Source organism: Homalodisca vitripennis, chromosome 3 (assembly GCF_021130785.1).
Source record: "Homalodisca vitripennis isolate AUS2020 chromosome 3, UT_GWSS_2.1, whole genome shotgun sequence".
Classification (NCBI taxonomy): domain Eukaryota; kingdom Metazoa; phylum Arthropoda; class Insecta; order Hemiptera; family Cicadellidae; genus Homalodisca; species Homalodisca vitripennis.
The window spans coordinates 144,862,991-144,884,825 of NC_060209.1; the positions used below are offsets into that span (position 1 = coordinate 144,862,991).

Sequence of the window (21,835 nt, forward strand, 5' to 3'; positions counted from 1 at the left end):
AGAGGATCCGACAATAATGATGTTGCCTTTCTGGGCCTGAGCTGCATTGTTATTATGATAACAAGTCATTCTTTTTTTAATACCAAACACACTATCAAAACAAAAGCCTATGAAAAGGATGCTCAATTGGAAGCCCTGAGCTAGAAAAAAGTATGAAAGTTCATCAATCACCTCAGACCCCGACGGGGGGCAGAGGCAACGAACTAGAGGAATGTTATATTGGTCAGTCAACTTCGTTGCATTTTAATCTCGTATGAAAAGAAAGTTGCATGTAGTGCGAAAGTTGCATTAGTGTTGAATTCAAGATAAAAAAACTTTATAGGTGAAAATGATTTTATTAATTATTTGAGGACCATGTGTAAGAAAGTGTCTTCTGGACCTACTTTTGCATTTTTTAGTTTAATTTGATTTTAACAACTTTATTTGTTGTGTGAACATTTTGTAGACGACGACGATACAGAGTGATTTATAAATAATTCGTAGTGAAATTAATTGCTTCCTCAATTCTCCCGTTGCAGGTGAAAGTAGTGTAGGAAACTACAGTAATCAGTAAAATAAAAGAGTGAATGTAGCACTTGAGTCGGAAATATATATATTTGAGTGTTTTATGATTCGTAAAATTTTATTGATGTTTGCTATATTGGTAAGAAACATTCAATAGGGTGACTGTTAATGATAGTTTAATGAATAGAATAGAATAGAATATATTTATTTTTCGAAAGTAATTACAATCCATCACAACTAAAATAATCTGGTGCAAAATTATCAAAAAAGATGGTAATAATATTATTAATTCACATATAGTCTTGAATTAATGACTGCAATTAAACAACACAATATTACAAATTATCATAATTAAAAGAATAAAAATACTATATAGGTTTAAATGCAACACACACATTCTAGTATATATCCAATATATATTTACTTTCAAAAAACATAGGGCCTCTAAGGCAAAGCCTGTGTAGAGGTTCCTTCTCTAATATTAAACATTTTGCGCTACAAAGATTTTTACATTTTATTTAACCACATAAAGTCCCACTACATAAATGCAATCGTGGCAATATAACTTCAACAAACCTAGCCGCTTAGAATAATGTTTGTTTCTTTAAGATATAGATTAAACACAAATTAAACTTGTATATTAATAAGATGATCAATATTATCTTTTTTTAAAAGCCAAAACTTCAATTTTTTTACAAACAACTTAGCATTTGTACAATTTGCAATGCTTTTCGGAATAATATTAAAAATTCTAGGACCCATAAAACAATAACTTTTTGTAAAAAAATGTCAAATTTGGCTTGGGTACTTCCAAACGTTCTTTATACCTCAATTTTTCTTTGTAACAATCATTTAATTCATGAAAATTCCCATTTTTTACGAAAAAAAATGTTTAATACTTTATATACAAACATATATTTTAGAGGGAGAATTCTTAAATCTACAAATAAAGGCCAAGATGGTTCAAGTTTATTTTTTCGTTTAATTAATCTAATAATTTTCTTTTGCTGTGTAAAAACTGGTTTCAAATAGTTGTCAAAAGTCCCACCCCAACAGAAAATACCATATTCCAGTCTACTGTTTACTAATGAAAAATACAACATTCTTAAAACATCTTCCGTGCACATGTTTTTCAAAAAATAGAAACATCTTAGTGTATTGTATAATCTTTCTTTAAACTTTCAATGTGTTTCTTCCAATTTACCTCCCTGTCTAAAATTACTCCCAAATATTTCAAAATATCAGCCTGCGACACAATTGCACATCTACTATCGCAATTTTTAAGCAAACAGTCCATACATTTATATATAAGTTCATTATCAAATTCTTGCTCACTTCTTAAATTTAAATTTATGTATTTTGTTTTTTTCCGGACTTAAAAGCATACAATTGTTTGTAAACCACCATTGAATGGCGTTCAAGTCTGAATTCATGGCTTGCTCTATTTCAGTCCAACTATTTTTTACGTAACACAAAGCTGTGTCGTCCGCAAAAGATGTTCATTTTCCATTTAATTTTGCATTACAAAGATCATTAATGTAAATTAAAAAAAGAATTGCTCCCAAAACTGACCCTTGGGGTACTCCACTACTGATGTAACCAATTTCACTAAAAACGTTGTTAATTTTCACACATTGACTCCTATTTGATAAATAACTTACAAACCAGGAATACGCATTTCCTCTAACCCCGCTCATATATAACTTTTCCAACAGAATTTTGTGATCTACTGTGTCAAATGCCTTTTTTATGTCTAAGAAAATTCCACTAACTTTTTTCAGGAATTTAAGGACTCATAAACTAAATCCATGAAACGTTTTAATGCTACTTCTGTACTCAACCCTTCCCTAAATCCAAACTGATTTTCACTAAAAAACTTGTTTCTTTCAAGAAATGTAACTAATTTCTTTTTCACTAATTTTTCTAATATTTTTGCGAAAGTAGAAAGAAGAGATGATGATAATAGCACATAACGATAAACATTCTGATTGCTTTGAAAATACATCAACATAAACATTTGAATTTATTCGAGCTTCTTTGTATAGATGTGATTTCGTGACACAGAGGATTTCCTGCTCATAGAGATAAGGAAAATCTTACGGAAAATCAAACGACGGTTTCAAGCAGAAAAAATGAAGTTTTTTAGCTTTCAAAGAAAAAACGTTTGAAATTGAACAGGACTAACAAGTTTTAATGAATAAGGTATATAAATATTGAATTTGATAAAATTTAATGAAAACGATTTTAATAGCGGTTGCTTTTAGAGGGATTCAATAATTACACTTAAATAGGAAAATTTAAATAATCAGGTTTTGGGAAAATCATGTAGTGTTATAAACAATATTTAGGAATTAATATTGAGGAGTAGTTTACTGGAAATTAGTTTACACAAATATTGCATTATTATCACCATGTAGAATATACAAAACTTTAAGAATTTGTGTTTAAGTAGTCGGTTATGCTCTCCAATTTCAAGAGTCCGGCGTTGTTTTAAGCTAGAAAGTACTATACTATTATTGCACATGAATAATACATCACATTCGGCATAAATATTCGTGCAACTTCAAAGAATTGGCCACTGAGAAATATCTCTTCAATTTACTACTTCGACCCACTCGCCATAGAATGCTTATGTAGTAAAAACTGAAATTCTCGCCCTGATTGTTGTACATGGGAATATTAACGAACCCGTTAAGCATTATCCTGTACGTCTTAAAATTCGCTCCAAACTTTGTCCATGTTTTTTTGCACTGGGAAACGAATAGATCTTATTTTTCATGTAGGTTCGCAACACTTTGTTTGTAAATAAATAAACAAACAAAAACAATGTATAAAGTATGTGAATAAGTTTAAATACCGTACAGAACAAGTGTTCGTATTTTTGTATTTTCTTTAAATTTACACAAAAATACCTTCATGTGCTCTATTCACTCAGAGCTTGAAGTGTTCCGGAATGCTAATTTCTACCGACAGCATTACCTAACTTGGCCAGGAATTTCTCCTAGCTGACGTGTATTATTCTCTTCTCAGAATGCCTGAGGGCTAAACTAATTAACCCTTATCCAGCAACTGTTGTAATTTATGCGTTTAAACCACCGAGTGCATCTTCTATAACGAACCTTAGTAAGCAGAAATGTTTTAATTAAGCAAGAATGTGATAGTCTACAAGATTATTTTCTCACTTGTAAGAATTTAACTATGCATGACAAATAGATGGGTTAGGACTAGAATAGTTTGTAGTAAATTGCCGTACTATAACATAATATACGGTATGACGGCGGTCTTGAGACATTACAGGGGTTGATTATTTTCGATGTAAATCTTGAAAGATAACAACAATATAGTTTAAATATCTGAATACCAACTATGGGATCTAAAAGTTCAAGTCTTCCTTTAACGTAATTAGACATTCAAGCATAATAGATAACATTGACAGAAAGGAAATATGTAACTGTTTTATCTACTATGTAGCTTACCGAGAGTATGGTGGCAGCGCAGAGGAGGAAATAGTTCATGGCGTTACAACAATGTCACTGTTACACACATCACTGTGACATGAAGTTATGACCTTCGTCACTTTTATCTCCGTAGATTATTCACACTTTTATAACATAGTTCGTCGAATTATGAGCTATTTGTTTTCTAGAAGGCTGGACAAACCCGAGAAAGACAATATAGTAAAGTTTCCTGCCGTAAAATAGTTCTGCTAGTGCTAAAAATAGCTGGTTGGTTACTCTTTATTAAGATTTTCTAAACGATAGAACAATGGAAGAATGTTTTAGGAATAAGTAACACAGTTTAACCACAATACCTATATCGTTTTAAATACTATTAATAAATACACTTTGCGTGACCAAATCAGGTATAGGAAATGATTTTTTTTTAATTTAAGACTCGCTTTGGTCAACTGTACGATTAAACATTTACATTTTATTGCTTAGGTTAATCCATAATTTAAAAAAGTGAACCCGTAACAAAGTAATTTTTTTGAGAAAGTAAACAACAATATTTTAATATCATTAATACAAACGTTTCTATAGTATTTCGTTCACTTCCTACCAGGTAAAACTTTTTATTGCACTTTTTAAAAGCGCCAATGATAACTATGTGCTACATACGACACAATTTCTCGGTAGACCTTTAATTGAAATTTGCAACACGAAGATATTTCACATTGCTAAACGAATTAGCCCAGTTGGAGCTAGCCAAACGTTCTAGTTACTATATATTTAAACAGCACATCAACATTCCGGTCACAGCTCTGCGCCTATAGGTCCGGTACACAATAGAGCTCACAGCAAGGCACGGCACGAATCCGACTGGCACTTTCTACATACCTGCTATGATCCGATCGGAGCCTAATTATTGTAGGGTAGAAAGTGACTAACTAAGACAGTATGTTCCCCGGAACCGAGATATGTTCCACCGGAACTTCCGCCGGCGACTGGTGCGGAGACCCGGTTTTTTCGAGTGACCAAGAATTACTCAACTTGGTCTGGACTTTCACTGGTTTGTCGTTTATCTGCCCTCTTCTCCGTAATGTCTGACTGGACCGATCCAACTGTAGCCGGTACGTGTGGAGTGCGTGTACAATATCACGGAGGTACAACTATTTTCTAGAAACAAAATTCTCTTTTATCACCTTCTCATTCTAATCCCAAAATAAAAATTTATTTATTTAATTTAAAAGGTTACATTATTGAAACCCTGGATCCACGTGTGTACTTCAGAGCATGCATAATATTATTTAACATACATGCAGCTAAGGGCTGAAACTACTGAAAATCATGTTGCTGATTAATTAAAATTTTTACATATGGAAATTCCTTATAAAATAATTAAGATAATTTGTTTTGCTGATATGTTAAAGGCAAACAAAAATTATATATGGTTATAAAAGTAAAAACATTTTTCAATAATCTCTTAAATTGTAGTAAAATTAACGTTTCGCCTCAATAATTTAAAAGTTTATTAAATGGCTTCGTAAATAAATATGTGTTAAATTTACTGTACCCTTTATTTTAGACTGTTAAACTAACGTATGGTATTAAAATACGATAAAGAGATATAAAAAACCAGAATTAATTATAAATCTCTCGAACTATTAATCTTCGAAAAAGTTCGTATCAACTAGATTTTGTGTTAGCCTACGTGCACTCATAACAACCGAATAAAAATATTGACAATGTTGATAAATGTGAGTTTCAGTCATTAAAAGATCATTATTTTGTACATTGCTATTCAATGCCATCTACCTAAACTATTTAAAAAATTTGTTAATATGGGGTTAATTTTCATTTTAATAAGTAAATCTAACACTATACCTATTGTACTGGAAATTTCAAGACTATTGAAGTGAATTCTTGGTAACCAACCAGATATTTGTTTCGCTTGATATTAATTTAAAACTAAAACCGTAATATCAAATATAAAATCGTTCGCCCTTGTTGCACTCAGTATAAAAAAATAGACGCAATATAAAATAAGAGTATACAATAGAGCAAACAAACACAAGCGCTGACGATGTAGACACTAGACAACAGGTAACACAGTCACACTCCCGCACAGCCCGCGGCGCTGCAGAGACTGCCGGCAGGTGAGAGAGAGAGAGAGTGATTAGAGCGAGGTGTTATCAGTCGGCCCTGGTTCCCTCACTGGCCCTCCCCAGCTCTGCGTCATAGAGTAAGGTACACCTCTGTGACGTACTGTGTACTGAACACTGGTAAAACTATTAGTCACGATATTTTTGTGTTCATAAGAAGGCGAGTTCAACGATTGAGTGATAAGGTAGCTCGTAAAAATACATACGTTTAAACTATGATACATTTGTCGTATATAATCCTACAATATGCAGATTCAGATTTCCATTGGCAGTTTGGAAAATAAATATGATAATAATTCAAATTACAATGTTTATTACGTAGTGAGTTTTAAAGATTTTGAGAAAAATGAAGGAAACCGGATTTTCGGACAATTGCCATCGTTCAGTGATACAAACATCCAGTAACATTAACGTACGTGTATCATTACAAATGTCCGAAAATCCTTCACAATCCTTCCATCGCCAAAAAAAACTTCAAACAAAGCATAAAAACGTGGTGTCAATGATTTATAGCTTTTTATTATTTTGCGATGAATAAAAAAAGTTTGCAGATGATAAAATACTCGTGGAAAAAACTAAAAGCCAAAATAATAAATCACGTTATTTCTTTGTCGTATCATATACAGATAATAATTTTATACTTTATGGTCACTCTACTCTTCTCCAACAGTTTCAGATTCACTGAAAATGACACGCGATATAGCTAGTTAACATATAATTCGATTAATTAATTGGTGCCCAAATAAGTGGAGACGTATGCAATTGCCATTATAACGTATGCCATTATAACGTATGCAAGAAGTTACCGCTAAAATATAGCATAGTAGAAGTCAGATAATCCAACTCACTGGGTTAACCTAGGTAACCTGGGTTAACCTTTTTCTAATTAATATGTATGCTCTGAAAAAATTATACTGAGGATACACGTTGATCATAGTATTATATGGTGATATTGTCCATCTACACATTTGATGTTGATTGTTTAAATAACGTTGAGTTAAATAATTCAAGGTCAAACTACAAGAATGCTCCTAGTAACAATAAAAAGTAGTAAAAACATAAACCTGATTATTTAACTTAAATTAGCGCGGTTAAAATTAGCGCATTATACAAGAGTAAAAACTTCACGATATCAGCAATTAGAAGATGAATCTAGAATAAGACAAAATTGTGTTTAATGTATTTACAGTGGATCGCTTCAAATTAAAAAAAAAAAAAAAAACCATTAAAGGCTTAAGTATGGTACTTCAAGTAAATAATCTTATATGGAGGCACCGTATTGTATTTAAATTTTAAGGAGACAAATTTGTCTACAATTATTTCTTATAAAACATAAACCTTGGGGAGCCTCATTAGCTATTCATTATTGTGGTTTCTACAGTCTCGAGGGCTTGTTACATAACGAGGAAGCAATTGGAAGATAGGTGCAGTAAGTGTAGCCACATAAATCGTAACAAAAACTAGACTGGTGATTAACGAGCGCTGAGACAGTTAGCGGCAGTGAACTTCAACTTGACGGAGAAAGTGCGGTTGCCGCCTGCATCGCTGCGAGCGTCACTCCGCACTCGCCCTCATCACAGCGCCTAATGCTGCTCTTGCTTCTTCAGTAGCACTCTTAGTCCGGTACTACACTGTAATATATTTCGCTCATGTTAATAGAAAAATTGATGCTTACTTATAAAATGCCTCCATTAAAAAGTAATAACTATTTACTAAGTTCAGATCAATTGGAATGACTTAAAGCTGGATTTTACTATAAGATTAAGAAGATTGTCAATAAGCTTTGACTATATTAAAGAGTAATTTACTACTTAAAATTTAGTTTAATAATCATTATAAATGTATGCATTTATTTCATTTGCCTACAATTAGAAAAACTATATTGCCCCAAATAGTAAAATCTACGTATATGAGCTCCCGTATAACAGAAAAGGTACTTACTTCAATTCAAATATTAAACAATTGTTTGCAATACGCAGTGTAGAGTTTTTGAATTATAAAATAAAAATAGTGCTTATTTTTATTTGTTATGGCAAAAATAAAGTTTATATTAGTAGATTATAACAAGGACTAATAAATATAAATACAAGGCTGTCAATACAAATATCTGATGGGAAAACTACCCCTGTTAAAATTGATCCTGGGATTGATATTAGTCGATGACAGTAAGTAAATTATAGAAAATATTGTCCTAGCAAATTGGAATGCTTACTTCAGAGAACGTTTTCAGAATCTGAAAACCCCCTTTGATGCAATAACTAAATAATTTTTTTGTAATTGGTTGAGTAAACTACTTATTTAGGAATATAGTAATGTGGCAGATTATATTGTCGATTATTTTTAAGATTGTCCTGATAGCTTTGTGCAATTTTATCTATTGTACAACTACATGTTAATGGATAGCACTTCTTAAGATGGTTGATTGTAGAAAACAGATGATCACATGAGGAGGGTGCCATGTATATAACGACCACTTTCCAGAGAGGTTGTCAATTTTTAGGTCAACTGTAGGGAGAACAATTCAATGCTTTTTGGAAACATAAAGTATTTACGATCGTCCTAGGAGAGGAAGGCCACTTAGTACAAGAAATGAAGAGAAGTCTTGATATGTCTATTGCAGATATGTTATTTAAACAATGTACCAACATCAAATGTGTAGATGGACAATATCACCTTATAATACTATGATCAACAGGTATCTTCAGCGTAATTTTGTTTTGTTTTCTAAAAGAAATATTAATTAGATAAACTACCTTTAGTTAGATTAACCTAGTAAGTTAGATTACCGGACTTCTACTATACTATTTTTCAGCGGTAACTTCTCGCATAAGTTATACTCCACTTTCTTGAGCGCTAATTAATTAATCGAATTTTGTAGATTTTAGCTACATGATTCAATACTCAGTATTAGTATGTTACTGAGAACCCACACGAGTTCTTACACTCAGCAGCACAAATTCATGACGTCTACTCTACATAAGTTAAAAATATTCTGAAAGCGTCTCATTTTAAGCTTTATAAAGTTACATTGGTGCACGAGCTCAACAAAGATGACTTTGATCGATGTATAGAATTTTGCAAAATAATTATGAACAAAATTGATAGCAGAGGAGTTGGTGTTATCAATTTTTTTTCAGGCGAGTGCTCATTTACGTCACATGGGAAAGTAAACATGAACAATAATTGTCTTTACTAAATTAGCGAAAACCCTCAATTAATGCTTGAGACACGCACACAACACCCACATAAGATAAATGTCTGGCTTGGTATGATAGAAACCCAGTTGGTAGGTCTTGTATTTATAGAAGGCAATTTATATACATCATCATATTTACATATGCTCCAAAATGATATTCTTCCTGTATTTCATAACATGTTTGGACAACATTTTCAGAACATCTGCTTACAACAAGACGGAGAACCACCTGTCAATGGCGTTCAAGAGCCTTGAACTTAAACAGAGTTAAGCCTTAAATAACGTTTTTGCACAAAGGTGGGGGACTATAGAGTGGCCACCACGTTCACCAAATTTGTCTTCATTATAATATTTTTCTCAGGGTTACCTTAAGGGCAACGTCTACCAAACAAAGCCAAATAATTTAAACAACTTAGGCAAAGAATATTGCAAGAATTTCAAATGATTCCTACAGTAGCCCTACAACCTTCTGTAAATACTTTTTATGTACGTTTTTCCAACTGTCAAAAACCCGGAGGTTGAACAATTTGTACATTTACTATACAAATATTTGGTAAGTAAATATCACTGAATAAGTAAATAGTTTAAACATTTTGTAATAGCTCAAACTTTTTTTTAAATTTTGGTTTGCTGTATTAATCTTTGCAAAACAACCACTTTGAAATGAAATATATAGTGAGCTATTCTTAAGTTAGATATCTTTACTGAACTCCTTTTAGACCATCGTCCATTGGATGTGAAGTGTCAATAACTACCTTAAAAACCATTTCTGAAGTTCAGTATTTATTTACTAAGTATATATGTCACAACTTGAGCCAAGACAAGAATATTAAACCATCTAGAACGGGACCTACATTGTAAATGTTTCAAATTTCAAACCTTCGTAATTTTGTAAAGAGTTGACATTTTGAGGTCGGATTTTTGGCATTGTACTCTAGTAATAAAGAAAATTTAATTTTGATGTACTACTCGGCCTATATTCTCATGTAAGATTTCTTTCGGACTCCTTGTGGGCAATGACACGACAACAACATGGTAGTTACTTCAAAAAGTAGGTTTATAGGTGCAGTAATGGTGTACCAAAATGTGTTGCTTTACCTGTAATCGTTCGAGAATTACTCTTAAGCTTATGCGGGACTAATCAGAGCCTACATACGAGATATACGATCTCATAAACTTATTTAAGCAAACAAATCATTAGAGGACGGAAAACTCGACCGTAAACAGATAATATTTACAAAAATGTAATGCAATTTTACAAAGAAAATTTGGTATTACTGATATTGGGTTTCCATGGATAATATAGAAACCCAAAAATATCAGGAAGGAATGTATTGTTAATAAATAATAAACTATTAGACTATTACACATCTCCACGTCTTTATATAGATACGTGCATCGTCTTGAATATTATGACTCTAACGCGAGGCCAAAATATCTGAAGATAGTAGTATATTGTGTTAGAAATGTTTTTAAGGTGTAAGAACTAGAAAATTTAAGAGTGTCATGCATCATTGCTGGCAGCGTTATGGAATTTTTTGTTCTTTATGAAGTGTACAACTGTTATGGCATTATATTCAGCACATATGTATTAAGAAGAACTTGGAAAGCCGACATACACGAATAGAAAACGAGTTCTATAACCATAAACTTATCTGCGATGTCCTAGTCAGTATGAAACACTTAGTTATCTATGGATATAAATATATCAAGATAGATATTTAAAGAAAAGAATATCAGGTTCTACTTGTTATTTTACAAGAAAGACAGTTCAACGCGTAACATATTTTCGGTCACGATTTGACAGTGGAGACAATTATCTAAATTTCGGTACATTGAGTACATGAATATGTTTTTAAATACCTTACTTTCAAATACGTATAATGTTATTCTGACCTATTCCATATGGTTTTTGAATATACAAAATTTTATTTATGAAGACATGGTTCTATCTTTGTTTTGCAAGAAGGTTTTTGAAAAACATATAACCTTGCTTTTTAGAATGGATGTATAGCTTCGGCTCTGAGACCTGTAAAATGATAGGCGAATGTTTTCAGGAGCTGGGGTGGCTGTGCGTCATGTAAAATGTTTTCAGAAAAGATTTTAACAGCAGCTACGGGAACATTTTAGCAACAAGTGGATTCCGAAGTATGAAATTTCCGGTCTTGTTAATAGAAATATTTGAAAGTACTGAAATATATTTTTCACATAAACACTCTCCCTTAATTACCAAACAGTGACGTAGATATCCATATGACATTTTATACGATCACCTTGATATCCAAAACGTGGGTAACGTAAAACGTAAAACCGAGTCTAATACAATCCTTGTATTTCAGGATATAACCGCCAGTTCAGAATAGATAGGCAGTTACAATATTAAATAGAGTCTCAAGTTTATAGTTGAAGTTGGAACAATGCAGGGAAAGCCTCGAAATAGGCCGGCCCATTGACTCAGAAAATCGTCTCCTCCAAGAAGGATGCACCGAGGCCAGAGGAAGTCACCAATGTCTCTCCATCTGTCAGTTACTGTTCTGTACTGCAGGAGCTTGCTTTCTTCTCGTTGTGTAACTCGTCATCACCAGTGACAATTCTTTCACTCATTATCCTTAATTAATGAGCTAAGACTGAGGAAGTAAACTAGAGCGGTTATGAAACATCCTCGTGTTACTGGCCGAATCAACGGAACTATTACGCGTACTGTATGATACTGCAGTTTACTCGCTATTTAATTGTCGTTATACTTTAAATATTATTTATACACTGATAGCAACGAAATGTTTATTATTTTCTGACAATTAGCAAGGTGGATTAATTTTCTATAATAAACGAGGGCAAACCATCGTAAAGAAATAAATCGGTTAATGAATGATATAGCAATCAGCTGTTATTAAGTCCAGGAGCCACAATGCCAATTTGCTTTGTATAAGGACACAAGCTGGTTTTTCATGAAATAGATAGATGAATTTACATTTTAACAAAAATCTTATCTTAGTTATGTTAATTTTGGTGGAGGTCGAAAATAGATATAGTCTATCTTTATTATGTTCAATAAATATTCCTACAATGATCTTGTTTTATCTATTTATTACTTGTTTGTTATTATTGTTAGTAAAATTATGTTATAGTTATTTTAACTATGGCTGTTAAAAGAAGGCTCAGATCGAGTTAATAAAATGTAACTGAGAATTCGCTGGAAAAATAAAGGCATTCTTATTTAACTATTTATTAAGTTTTCAAATAATATAGTAGTGTAAGTCTTACTTTATAAATCTTCCATTACTCGAGGGTATCAATTCGGGGAGAGTTAAGAGAATAATAATCTTCTTAAAGTAAATTTTCGAAGTATACATTATACTTTAAATTATACATTAATTTTGCATTAATGTATAAAAAGAATATATAGATTTTTGACAACTAACAAAACAAATAACGTGTCATACTGTAAAACATTTCCAAATAGGTCGCACGCTAGTAACTTAATTAAAAATGATTGTAGTGATATTCATTAAAACATATGTAATGCAGGATGGTCAGACCTTGGATTTTATTAGTGGACAAGAGATAATTCAACCATAGCTATTAATTGAGATTCGGAATATGTGTGCGCTGGAATTGCCCTCTGTGGATTGAGAGGCTCGGCAGTAAATATTTTGAACAGGAACAATAAAAGTTACGTGGCGCAGCCCTAGCGTCGGACCTCAGCACTAAGTGAAATAGTCCTGTACCTCACACGACTCGTCTGTATGAACGTCTTATCACCTGTGCAACTGTATAAGAGAAGCTTTTATTTACTTAATGCCCATTTTTAATTCGACGAATATTTTGTTTTACTATGTGACAATAACAGTAATAACAATAATAATAATTCTAGCAGTGCCCTTATTATTAGTTTTACATCTCTATAGTCAAGAAAGAACCGTAAGTACCGATTGAAAGATGAGCTAGGATAGTGTTAGTTACACGGGATAAGTGTAGTTTTGGCTGTAATGATGCGTTTAACCATTTAAGTAATGGTTACTGAAAATGGAGCAAATAGTATCTATTTTGTGATTTACCTAGGTTCAGGAAATTACGAATTCAGACAACGTTACAGTACGAGATGAAATATCCATATGTACTGGACAGCAGGCAGCACTTCTGAGCCCATCACTACTACCCAACCTCTTTCCAATTCCAAGACAATAGCAAAACTGCAGAGTGAGTACTGAGTAGTTGTTATCTTATTCACCTCAACTACTCATCCTTGATACTCATTGAATGAAAATAATGTCCATTATATGCTACACTTAAAATTGTTAGTTTAAATTGATTTAATTATGTTATTATATTGTCAGTTATGTCATTTTAATAATTATTAGTAATTATGGACATTTGTTTCCCATTAATCATTTTGCCATAGTTTAATTATTATTTAAACTTAAAATACTTAGATAAAGTATAAGTAATATTGAACTCTTCTCTTACATTTAGTTAGTTCTAAGGAAATATTGACAATGGCTTCAGTTACGAGGTCTACAAACTTATTCAGTTATACTGATGGATTGTTTGTATGTATATTTAGTTGATGAAATTATAGATGTCGCCTCTAAATTATATAGTGAGCTTCTTTCTGTAATGTATAATTATTCAGACAATGCAACGCTCATGTCAAAACTAAATAAGACGTAAGAATTAATAATATTTCGAGAAATAAATCTGTTCTATACGAAAAGATCGTATAGTCGAAAATAAATGCCAAGGCCTAAATACTAGTGTTAGTGATAATCATTTGGGTTTTAATTTAATTGAAGATCCGTCCGAAATAAATTAACCAAATGAACTCCTCGACAAATGTATGAACGAAAATATTAAATTAAAATAGTCGTTGAAGAAATTTGTAAGAGTGGATGTGAATCGAATAATCACAGAAGCTGAAGAGAAGCTAATAGAGCGTAGACAGCTGGCCGAGAATGCCTGCTGATGACCGTAAAACTACTGGATACAAAGTTGAGAAGTCTGCAGTCTTAGGTGCACGACATGGAGAAAAGAGCGAGGGGGGCAAGCGTCTGCAAGCCTTCTGTCTGAGTTGCCCTTATCCGAGCTCATCGCCCCAAATGCCAATTATAATGTCGGCATTTCAAATTCCACTGCCATTGCTGATTTCCCCCCGTCCAATGCCACTATTGAAAACTCAGTCAGTAAAAGAGTAGGTTCCCAAAGCCTTAAAAAATGTATTAATAATAGGCGATTCAAATTTGCCATGTTGTGCTAAAAAGTGTGACTCCCTGAGTGCGCATGTAGAATGTTACCCTGAAGTTGCAATTTCAGATATAAAGTATAGACTATTAGAATATATAGATGTAAGACTGTACAAATAAGTTACGTAAAGGTTGCCGCGGAGGTCCGGGGTACAATGGAGGTCATGGCAAAAAAGCAGGTTCTTCACAGCATGACGGATCTGATCACGACTAAAACTATATTTCCAAATTAAAAAATATACACGACTAGCATACTAATCAGGCGTTATACTGGTTTTTAAAGTTATATTTTTACTTCAACAGACAGTTAGATTTAATGTGTAATAATTTTGACGTTACCTTCGTTGAAACAAATTGCCATGTTAGTTAAATGAGACATCTTTGTCGTGACGGTGTACAGTTCAACAAAAAAAAAAAAAATGGTATCTCGATTAGGATTACTATTTTCCAATATTGATTCCGAGGCTTTGTTTAGTTATGACACCGACAGCAATCAACCTTCTCCATTGTGTGTCAGTGATAGGCGATGAATCTAATACAGAATAATATAGAATAAAGAAAATTTCGGCCACCTTGTTTTGGGTGACAAGTTTTAAAGTGACATTAAATTGGACAGTTCGGCCAATGTCAGGATTGATGATGATGGACCAATTTTCTGTGGTTTGACTTAAAAAACAAATACAAAAATAAAGTACAAAATTAAGAGATTAATGAAACTTTGACTCAGAAGAGACGATTACTCGAGTTGCATAAATAAACTGGGATAGTGTTAAGAATATTGCCCATCTAGATCAGATAGAAAAATTCATTACATTAAATATTACTAATAATTATAATAAGTCGACCATAATGGTTTATATGAAAGTAACCAAAGTAAAACCCCCAAAGAAAAATTGAGAAATAAATAAAACAATTAAAATAAAGATTAGTTACAAAACAAGCTTTGGAAGACAAGGCGAAACAGTGATTGAGAGCAATACAAGATAGTAAGAAAATAACTTGATACTATGATCAAGTTATTGCAAAAAGAAATGGTCAAGAAATGCAAAAAGGCATGTTATGATAATACATTAACCTGTTTACATAACCCTAAGAGTGTTGGTCTTGCCTACAACAATATGAAATAAATTCTTGTTGGAAAACTTTGAACCTTCCCAAAAATATAACAGTGAATGATATAAATAAACGTATTTTATTGAGATGGGGTCAAGAAATGAAATAGATAAAGAAATTCATTCAGAACAGTAAAGTAGGTAAATTACCAGAGTGAATTTCATTTTAGCAGAGTCACTGAAACGTGTATAAGATTGACAATAATTGAAATAAAGTCCACAGCATCTGATCATGATGGAATCTCGATTCACATGTTAAAAGCAGAAAGCTCTTATGCATTAGGAGCAGTGATGTATCTAATAAATCAATCGCTACTTGACGGCAAATCCCTTAAGCCCTGGAAGATACAAGTAAACATCAACCAAAAGTAGTAAGACCGACCAGCTGATGTCGAATATATTAGAGAAAGTTGTCATACGACAGATGATGATCCACGTACATTCAGATAAAATTCTTCAGAATTACAGTCTGGTTTCAACATAAATCATTGGAAATGCTCTTGTTAAATTGTTTAGCGATATTTACTATGCTCGGAATAATAGCAGGAACATATACTTTGTAATGTCAGGTTTGTCTCAGGCCTTTGACTGCACAAATTACAAGACGTTGATGGTTAAATGTTAATGGAAAGTTAAAATACTATGGCTTTACCGAAGCAACGAAATCAGATTACTAAACCGGGGAGTGAGACAACTCTACACTTCGCGTAAGGGAGTGTGGGATTCCTCAAAGCACCTGCTTGGACCTTCTCTGTTTAATATCTATTCATCAGATCTGCCTTCCTGTGTAAAGAATTGTAAACATTATCAGAATACAGACGATTGTCATATAAGCCATAGTTTATTAATGTAGCGAATGATAAAATAAACACTGACTTGACTGTAGTGATAAACAGGCAGTGGCTTAAGAGTCTATGCTGAGTGTTTAGAGAGAGTCAATGTAGATAACCAGTTTCGATAACCCTATGTGCATTATCGTGTTTTAGAATAGAACATCGTTTAAAAATATTATTTGCAATGCATTAGATGGTTGGTTACTGATGTAATTTAAAATAACAACTAGATAGTAACTTGCAATCTGCATAACATTATTGATCAAGCACTGTATAATTATTCAATATTTTCTAAACTTTAAATGTAAACAAATGTTTCTGCCACTTTGGTGAACTTCAGATGAAAGTGGCAACAGTTGTTTAGGATCAGTTAACTTTGGATTACGAGTCGAAAATAAAAAAATTATTTTGGAACATTATTACATTTTCTGAGAAACGTTGAAAATGTTTCTCACATTATAAACCTTCCTTGGACTTCTACAAATATTTGAAAACCAAAATTACTCAAATAGGTCTAGCAGTTCTCGAGCTTAAATGAGACTAACAAACACCATTTTTATATATAGAGATTTGCTATCGGCCATCTTGATTACACCTCATAACAAAAATTTTACGACCTTAGTTTTAGCCGTAGAGGTATGTGAGTGTCTAATTTTAAAGATATAATTATTAGGCCTTCGTATCAAAATTCTTTTTACTATTTCGAAATTTTAATAGGTTATTCAGTTCACATATTAAAAAAGTTTACATACACTAAAACAAAACGAAAAAAGTGTAGATGCATATTAATTATATATTTTTTTAATTATTAATTTTCCATAACACTGCCACCAAAAAATAAGGCCGTAAAAGTGCTTGAGGTTTAACACTATTCTTATGGGGAAAACTCACGGTAGTGTCCCTATAGCCGGCTCTTCAATGAACACAATTCTCAGACACAAGCCATTCGCGTGCAGATTCGTGTGTTCTACTTCGTTTCTTTCTGTACCTACTGAGTTGGCTTGAACCAATTATTCTGTTGTTCATAATTAACAGTGGTGAAAACAAATAATGCCAATTGATTGCGTGTTGGCTTCCATGCAATACTTAATAGAGATTGCTTCATAAAGAAATTGAAGACATAAGTTGAAGAATTAAAGTTTTTTTATTTAAGTATATTGATATACATTACTTCCTGATGAATTGGTTAACTTCTGTAAAATTATATTTTATTTTCATTATTATATCTTTTGTTTACACAACAACTCCAACTTTCTTATTCGTAAAATGTGCAGTTTTAAATGTAAGTTAAAGCATTAGTTACCAGAGTGTCTACCCAATAACTAGGTATACGTTATATGAATCGCGTAATGGACCGAACGAAGAACCGAATGATTCGTCAGTTGTTCAAAATTAAATCATCATATTACATTAAAATAAAGTATTAAATCACACTGTCACGGTCCGTTTACCTTTACTACATTTGTTAATAGTATCAACGCGAAGTTAAGACATAATTTAGAGATTTTCATTAATTTATACTATTCTAATCCCGTGGAAATCTACTCTTGGTATATAAGAAACAAGTGTTGTAATTCGCATTAAAAAAAATCTAATTGATGTTTAAAAGTTGCACACGACTAACCGCAATTGAGTCTATACTATAGTAGTCTACTTTACTGGGGAGAATGATTGTTGAAGTGGGTGGGGTTTCCTTAGTGTTTACGATTGCAGTATGCCTAAACACGAGGGAGAACCTAATATAGTTCACTTGAAGTTAAGTGCTAAAAGCTTAAATTAGGACAGACATTAAAATGAATTAATAATAAATGTGGAAACAGTAAAACAGTATACTATGCATTTTTTGTAAACTATTTTGCTCAACACATTTTAATATATAATTATAATTTGCTCGTGCAACTAAACTCATACCGATGTTAATCAGTTATAGTAACTTTGTTGTTATTCCTCTCATTAAGTCTATATCGGGTATAACTTTTTAACAAAATAACTGTATTCTTCATTGTTAATATCAATTAATCCGCATGGATATTAAATAATTCACAATGGAATATAATACCTGGCCATCTATGTTATACTCGTACGTGTGAAATTCAATTTCTACTTTGAATCCTACTTCCTTTCAAAACAAATTTACTTTCTTCATATTAACATTTTAGATAGAGATATGTTAATATGACATATTGTTAACGCGTGTAACCAGATTTCAGGACGTTCCTACGGTCACCGTTGAAAATCTGGTTGAGACTAAGACTAAAATCTTTACATTCCTGTAAAAGTATTATACAAAAGATCTAAAATGACCATAATTTCAGTGACCAAATACCAGTGATATACTAAGATATAATTAAATGCATAAACCGAATAATAACACTAGAAAAACTATAAATGTTCTATTTCAGAATATAATACCGCAAGAACAAAAAAAAAATGACGATTTGAAATATATTACCGGCAAAGTGCCAAATGTTATAAGATAATCGTTTTTATGCAGTTATAAATAAGAATTAGTTTATTATCCATACAAACTATAAATTATACAAGATACCAAAAACGTATACATGGGTCTAGAAGTAATTAAAAGTATTACTATGTGAAATTTGATAACTGCCATGTTATTACACTATTTAATGGGTTATGAGCCGTGTCATAAACATATTTAATAAGATATGTTCCATTTTTATAAATAAAATATAACACTAAGTACTCGATAAGAAAATTCAAACTTTTTTGATGTCTAAGTAGTAACATTTAGTCAGTCACATATGTTAAGCGGGTGCCACACAGTACGTGGCACAATCTGTTAGATATTTTACTGTTTCCAATGCATTTGGCAATGAAGCCTTAATATGGGTGTACCTACAGAAATAGTTTCGTAATATTTGTATTTATATTTTGTATTTTTGTACTTACAATTTCGTAATTGTTGGTACTTATCTCATTTCAAGTCCTGTTGATTTAATCATGAAAATAGTCGAGATGCAGATTCTGTATGAATCAAATACTGTCGTTCCTATCGCACAGTTGTTGCTTTTATGTACTATATTTAATTTTTCTTTATTTCCCAATGAAATAATCATTAAGTACAGACCGTGAGAAGAATGAAGAAACTGGACGTACGCGAGAGGTCGCGTACGGTACCTGTATATGTAAGAGAGGGGAGTTCCTTTTAAGGAACACTCTGCTTGATCTCTTAGTAGCAAATTATGAAACACCAAGTCGAAATGTAGCGCTCTTAAATCTTTCATTTCAATTGAAAATTATTTCTATGCAATATTTATATTTAAATACCGTTTATCTTTCTTTCAGTGACGACAAACGTTTGTTTACTAAGAGTAGAATAGATAATACAGACTTAACCAATGAATACAAAGGATAATAGCTTATGGCGGCATTACTGGTTTACCCATATATGCCCATTACCTGATTCTCATACATCTACGAGTTCCTATTTAAGTTTCTATTCTTACCTCATGCTACCATTATACTTTTTTCATTATGCTTATAACTATATATGCAAAAGCTATTTGTGACACGTAATAATAGAAAAACAAAACAACAAAATAAAATAATAATACAGTTTAGACGTTTAGTTAGCAATATTAAATAAGTAATAAAAATAAAGTTTTTCAATTAAGAGATATTTAATACAAATATTTGAAAGATACATTAATTCATAAATCTAATCTACGACAGACAACTAATTGTAGTAAAGTATTCAAATGCAGAAGTTATCTTTTATATAATGAAAATGGAATAACAAGTTTTCGTAGTGTTTATTACGTTATTGGATACTTGATTTTAAGAATTATTGCTTCTTTTATCAAAATGTATGTAGTGACAAGAAAAAAAAAATCATATTTAATAATGAAAAATTGAGACTATAACCTAGCAATATCACTAAATCAAATTCCAAAAAATGAAAACATCTTATATAATATGGATATAAACAGTGAATATAAAAATGTTTAAATGATTATAAACGGGCGAATTTTAAACTAAATACTAAAAAGTGTTGAGTACCTCACCAAAATTGAATTAAAATATTCTAAATATTTCAAATTTTGAATATCGTTGAAGCAATAAGAATATGAAGTAAAATAGTTTAATATGCCTATGAATTTTCGCATGAGTAAGGTAACAATAATATAGTAACTTGATATTTCAAAATGCCGGGCTTACTCACTATTCTTATAAAAAAATCTTATATCAAAAATACTCGAATCATGAAAATACTTAAAAAAACATATTTTGCTGATCTTTATTATTTTAACCGAACAGTTACGATAATGGAGAAATGTTGCCTATTAGACTCCCATTAATTGGTTTTATTATAACAGGAGCAATTTCATTTTAAAATACTGCATTGTCTTCCAATCTGCCTCCTTTCATTTTGATCTTAATTTAAAGATGGATTTAAAGTACGTACATTTTATATTGAATGCTTCCATGATAAATGTTTCTTAGTTATCATGATATATTTTTGTTTATTTATTTTATAAGTGTTAATGTACAACATCATTGGAGAATAATTTAGCAATAAAATTGATACAATTTTAAAATTGGTCAGGAATTTTTTTATTATTTTATAATCTTGTCCGTGAGCGTATGGAACTCACCCATATCGCGCAGAAGAGAGGCGAGGTCCCCATGGCGATCTGAGGTGAACGCGCACTAGTCACTGACTGACCGCCGCGGCCCGGGGACACGCCCCTGTAGCTCCAAGGCCTCCGCCCTCTGATAACACAGGTCGTCTTGTCGGAGGCCCTCCGAGTGGGAGTTAAGTTGGGTGTGCCGCAGGGGTGCGGGTTTCGGCCGCTTTAGTTACCAACATATGTTTTATCCTCCTCTTTTCTTCTGGAATTTCATAATTTACAATGACTTGAAAAAATAAGTATAATAAGCGATTATGGCCGATTCATTTTATTACTCGCTCAATTAAAAGTGATATAGTGGAAGGATTTGGTAATAACTAGTGTTTGGCATTGAAAGTCGCAAAAGATTATTCTGTACACAGGAGTCTTAAAGAATGATTTTTATTTAAGATTTACAAATGATTATTTTTAAAGCCTGTCACTTGACACGTAGTGTGCCGTACTCTTACCTTGAGTATATAAGTGTCACAAACGATCGTTTTGTTAACAGGAGTTACTACAAATATTCTGTGGATAATAGTTACTAACACAATTTTATAGTGTATCGCTAACAGACTTCTGTGAGGCTATATGCATAATTTCAAGTCTATAGCTTATTAAGGTGTGTTACTATGTAACATGTTAAATTTTCATATGACTGCACTCAGCTTACAAATTTATTTTTTCAATGACTCTCGTTGCCACCATGGTTAC

At 32.1% G+C, this 21,835-nt stretch overlaps 1 protein-coding gene across 3 annotated transcripts in view; it reads right to left on the bottom strand.

Annotated features, from left to right (window-relative positions):
- Positions 1-21,209, bottom strand: part of LOC124357635 (DNA-directed RNA polymerase II subunit RPB1) — a 65,653-nt gene extending 44,444 nt beyond the window's left edge. The window contains exons 1-2 of one of the 3 annotated variants that reach the window (XM_046809607.1): positions 6,015-6,142; positions 3,981-4,154 (exon numbers count right to left, since the gene is read on the bottom strand). In XM_046809607.1, the coding sequence (XP_046665563.1) occupies positions 3,981-4,019 (39 nt within the window). In that variant the 5' untranslated portion in view covers positions 4,020-4,154; positions 6,015-6,142. Of the gene's footprint in view, positions 1-3,980; positions 4,155-5,998; positions 6,143-21,106 lie in introns of those variants that run through there. The other 2 variants (XM_046809606.1, XM_046809608.1) reach the window with 2 other exon arrangements.
- Positions 21,210-21,835: the final 626 nt, after the last annotated feature.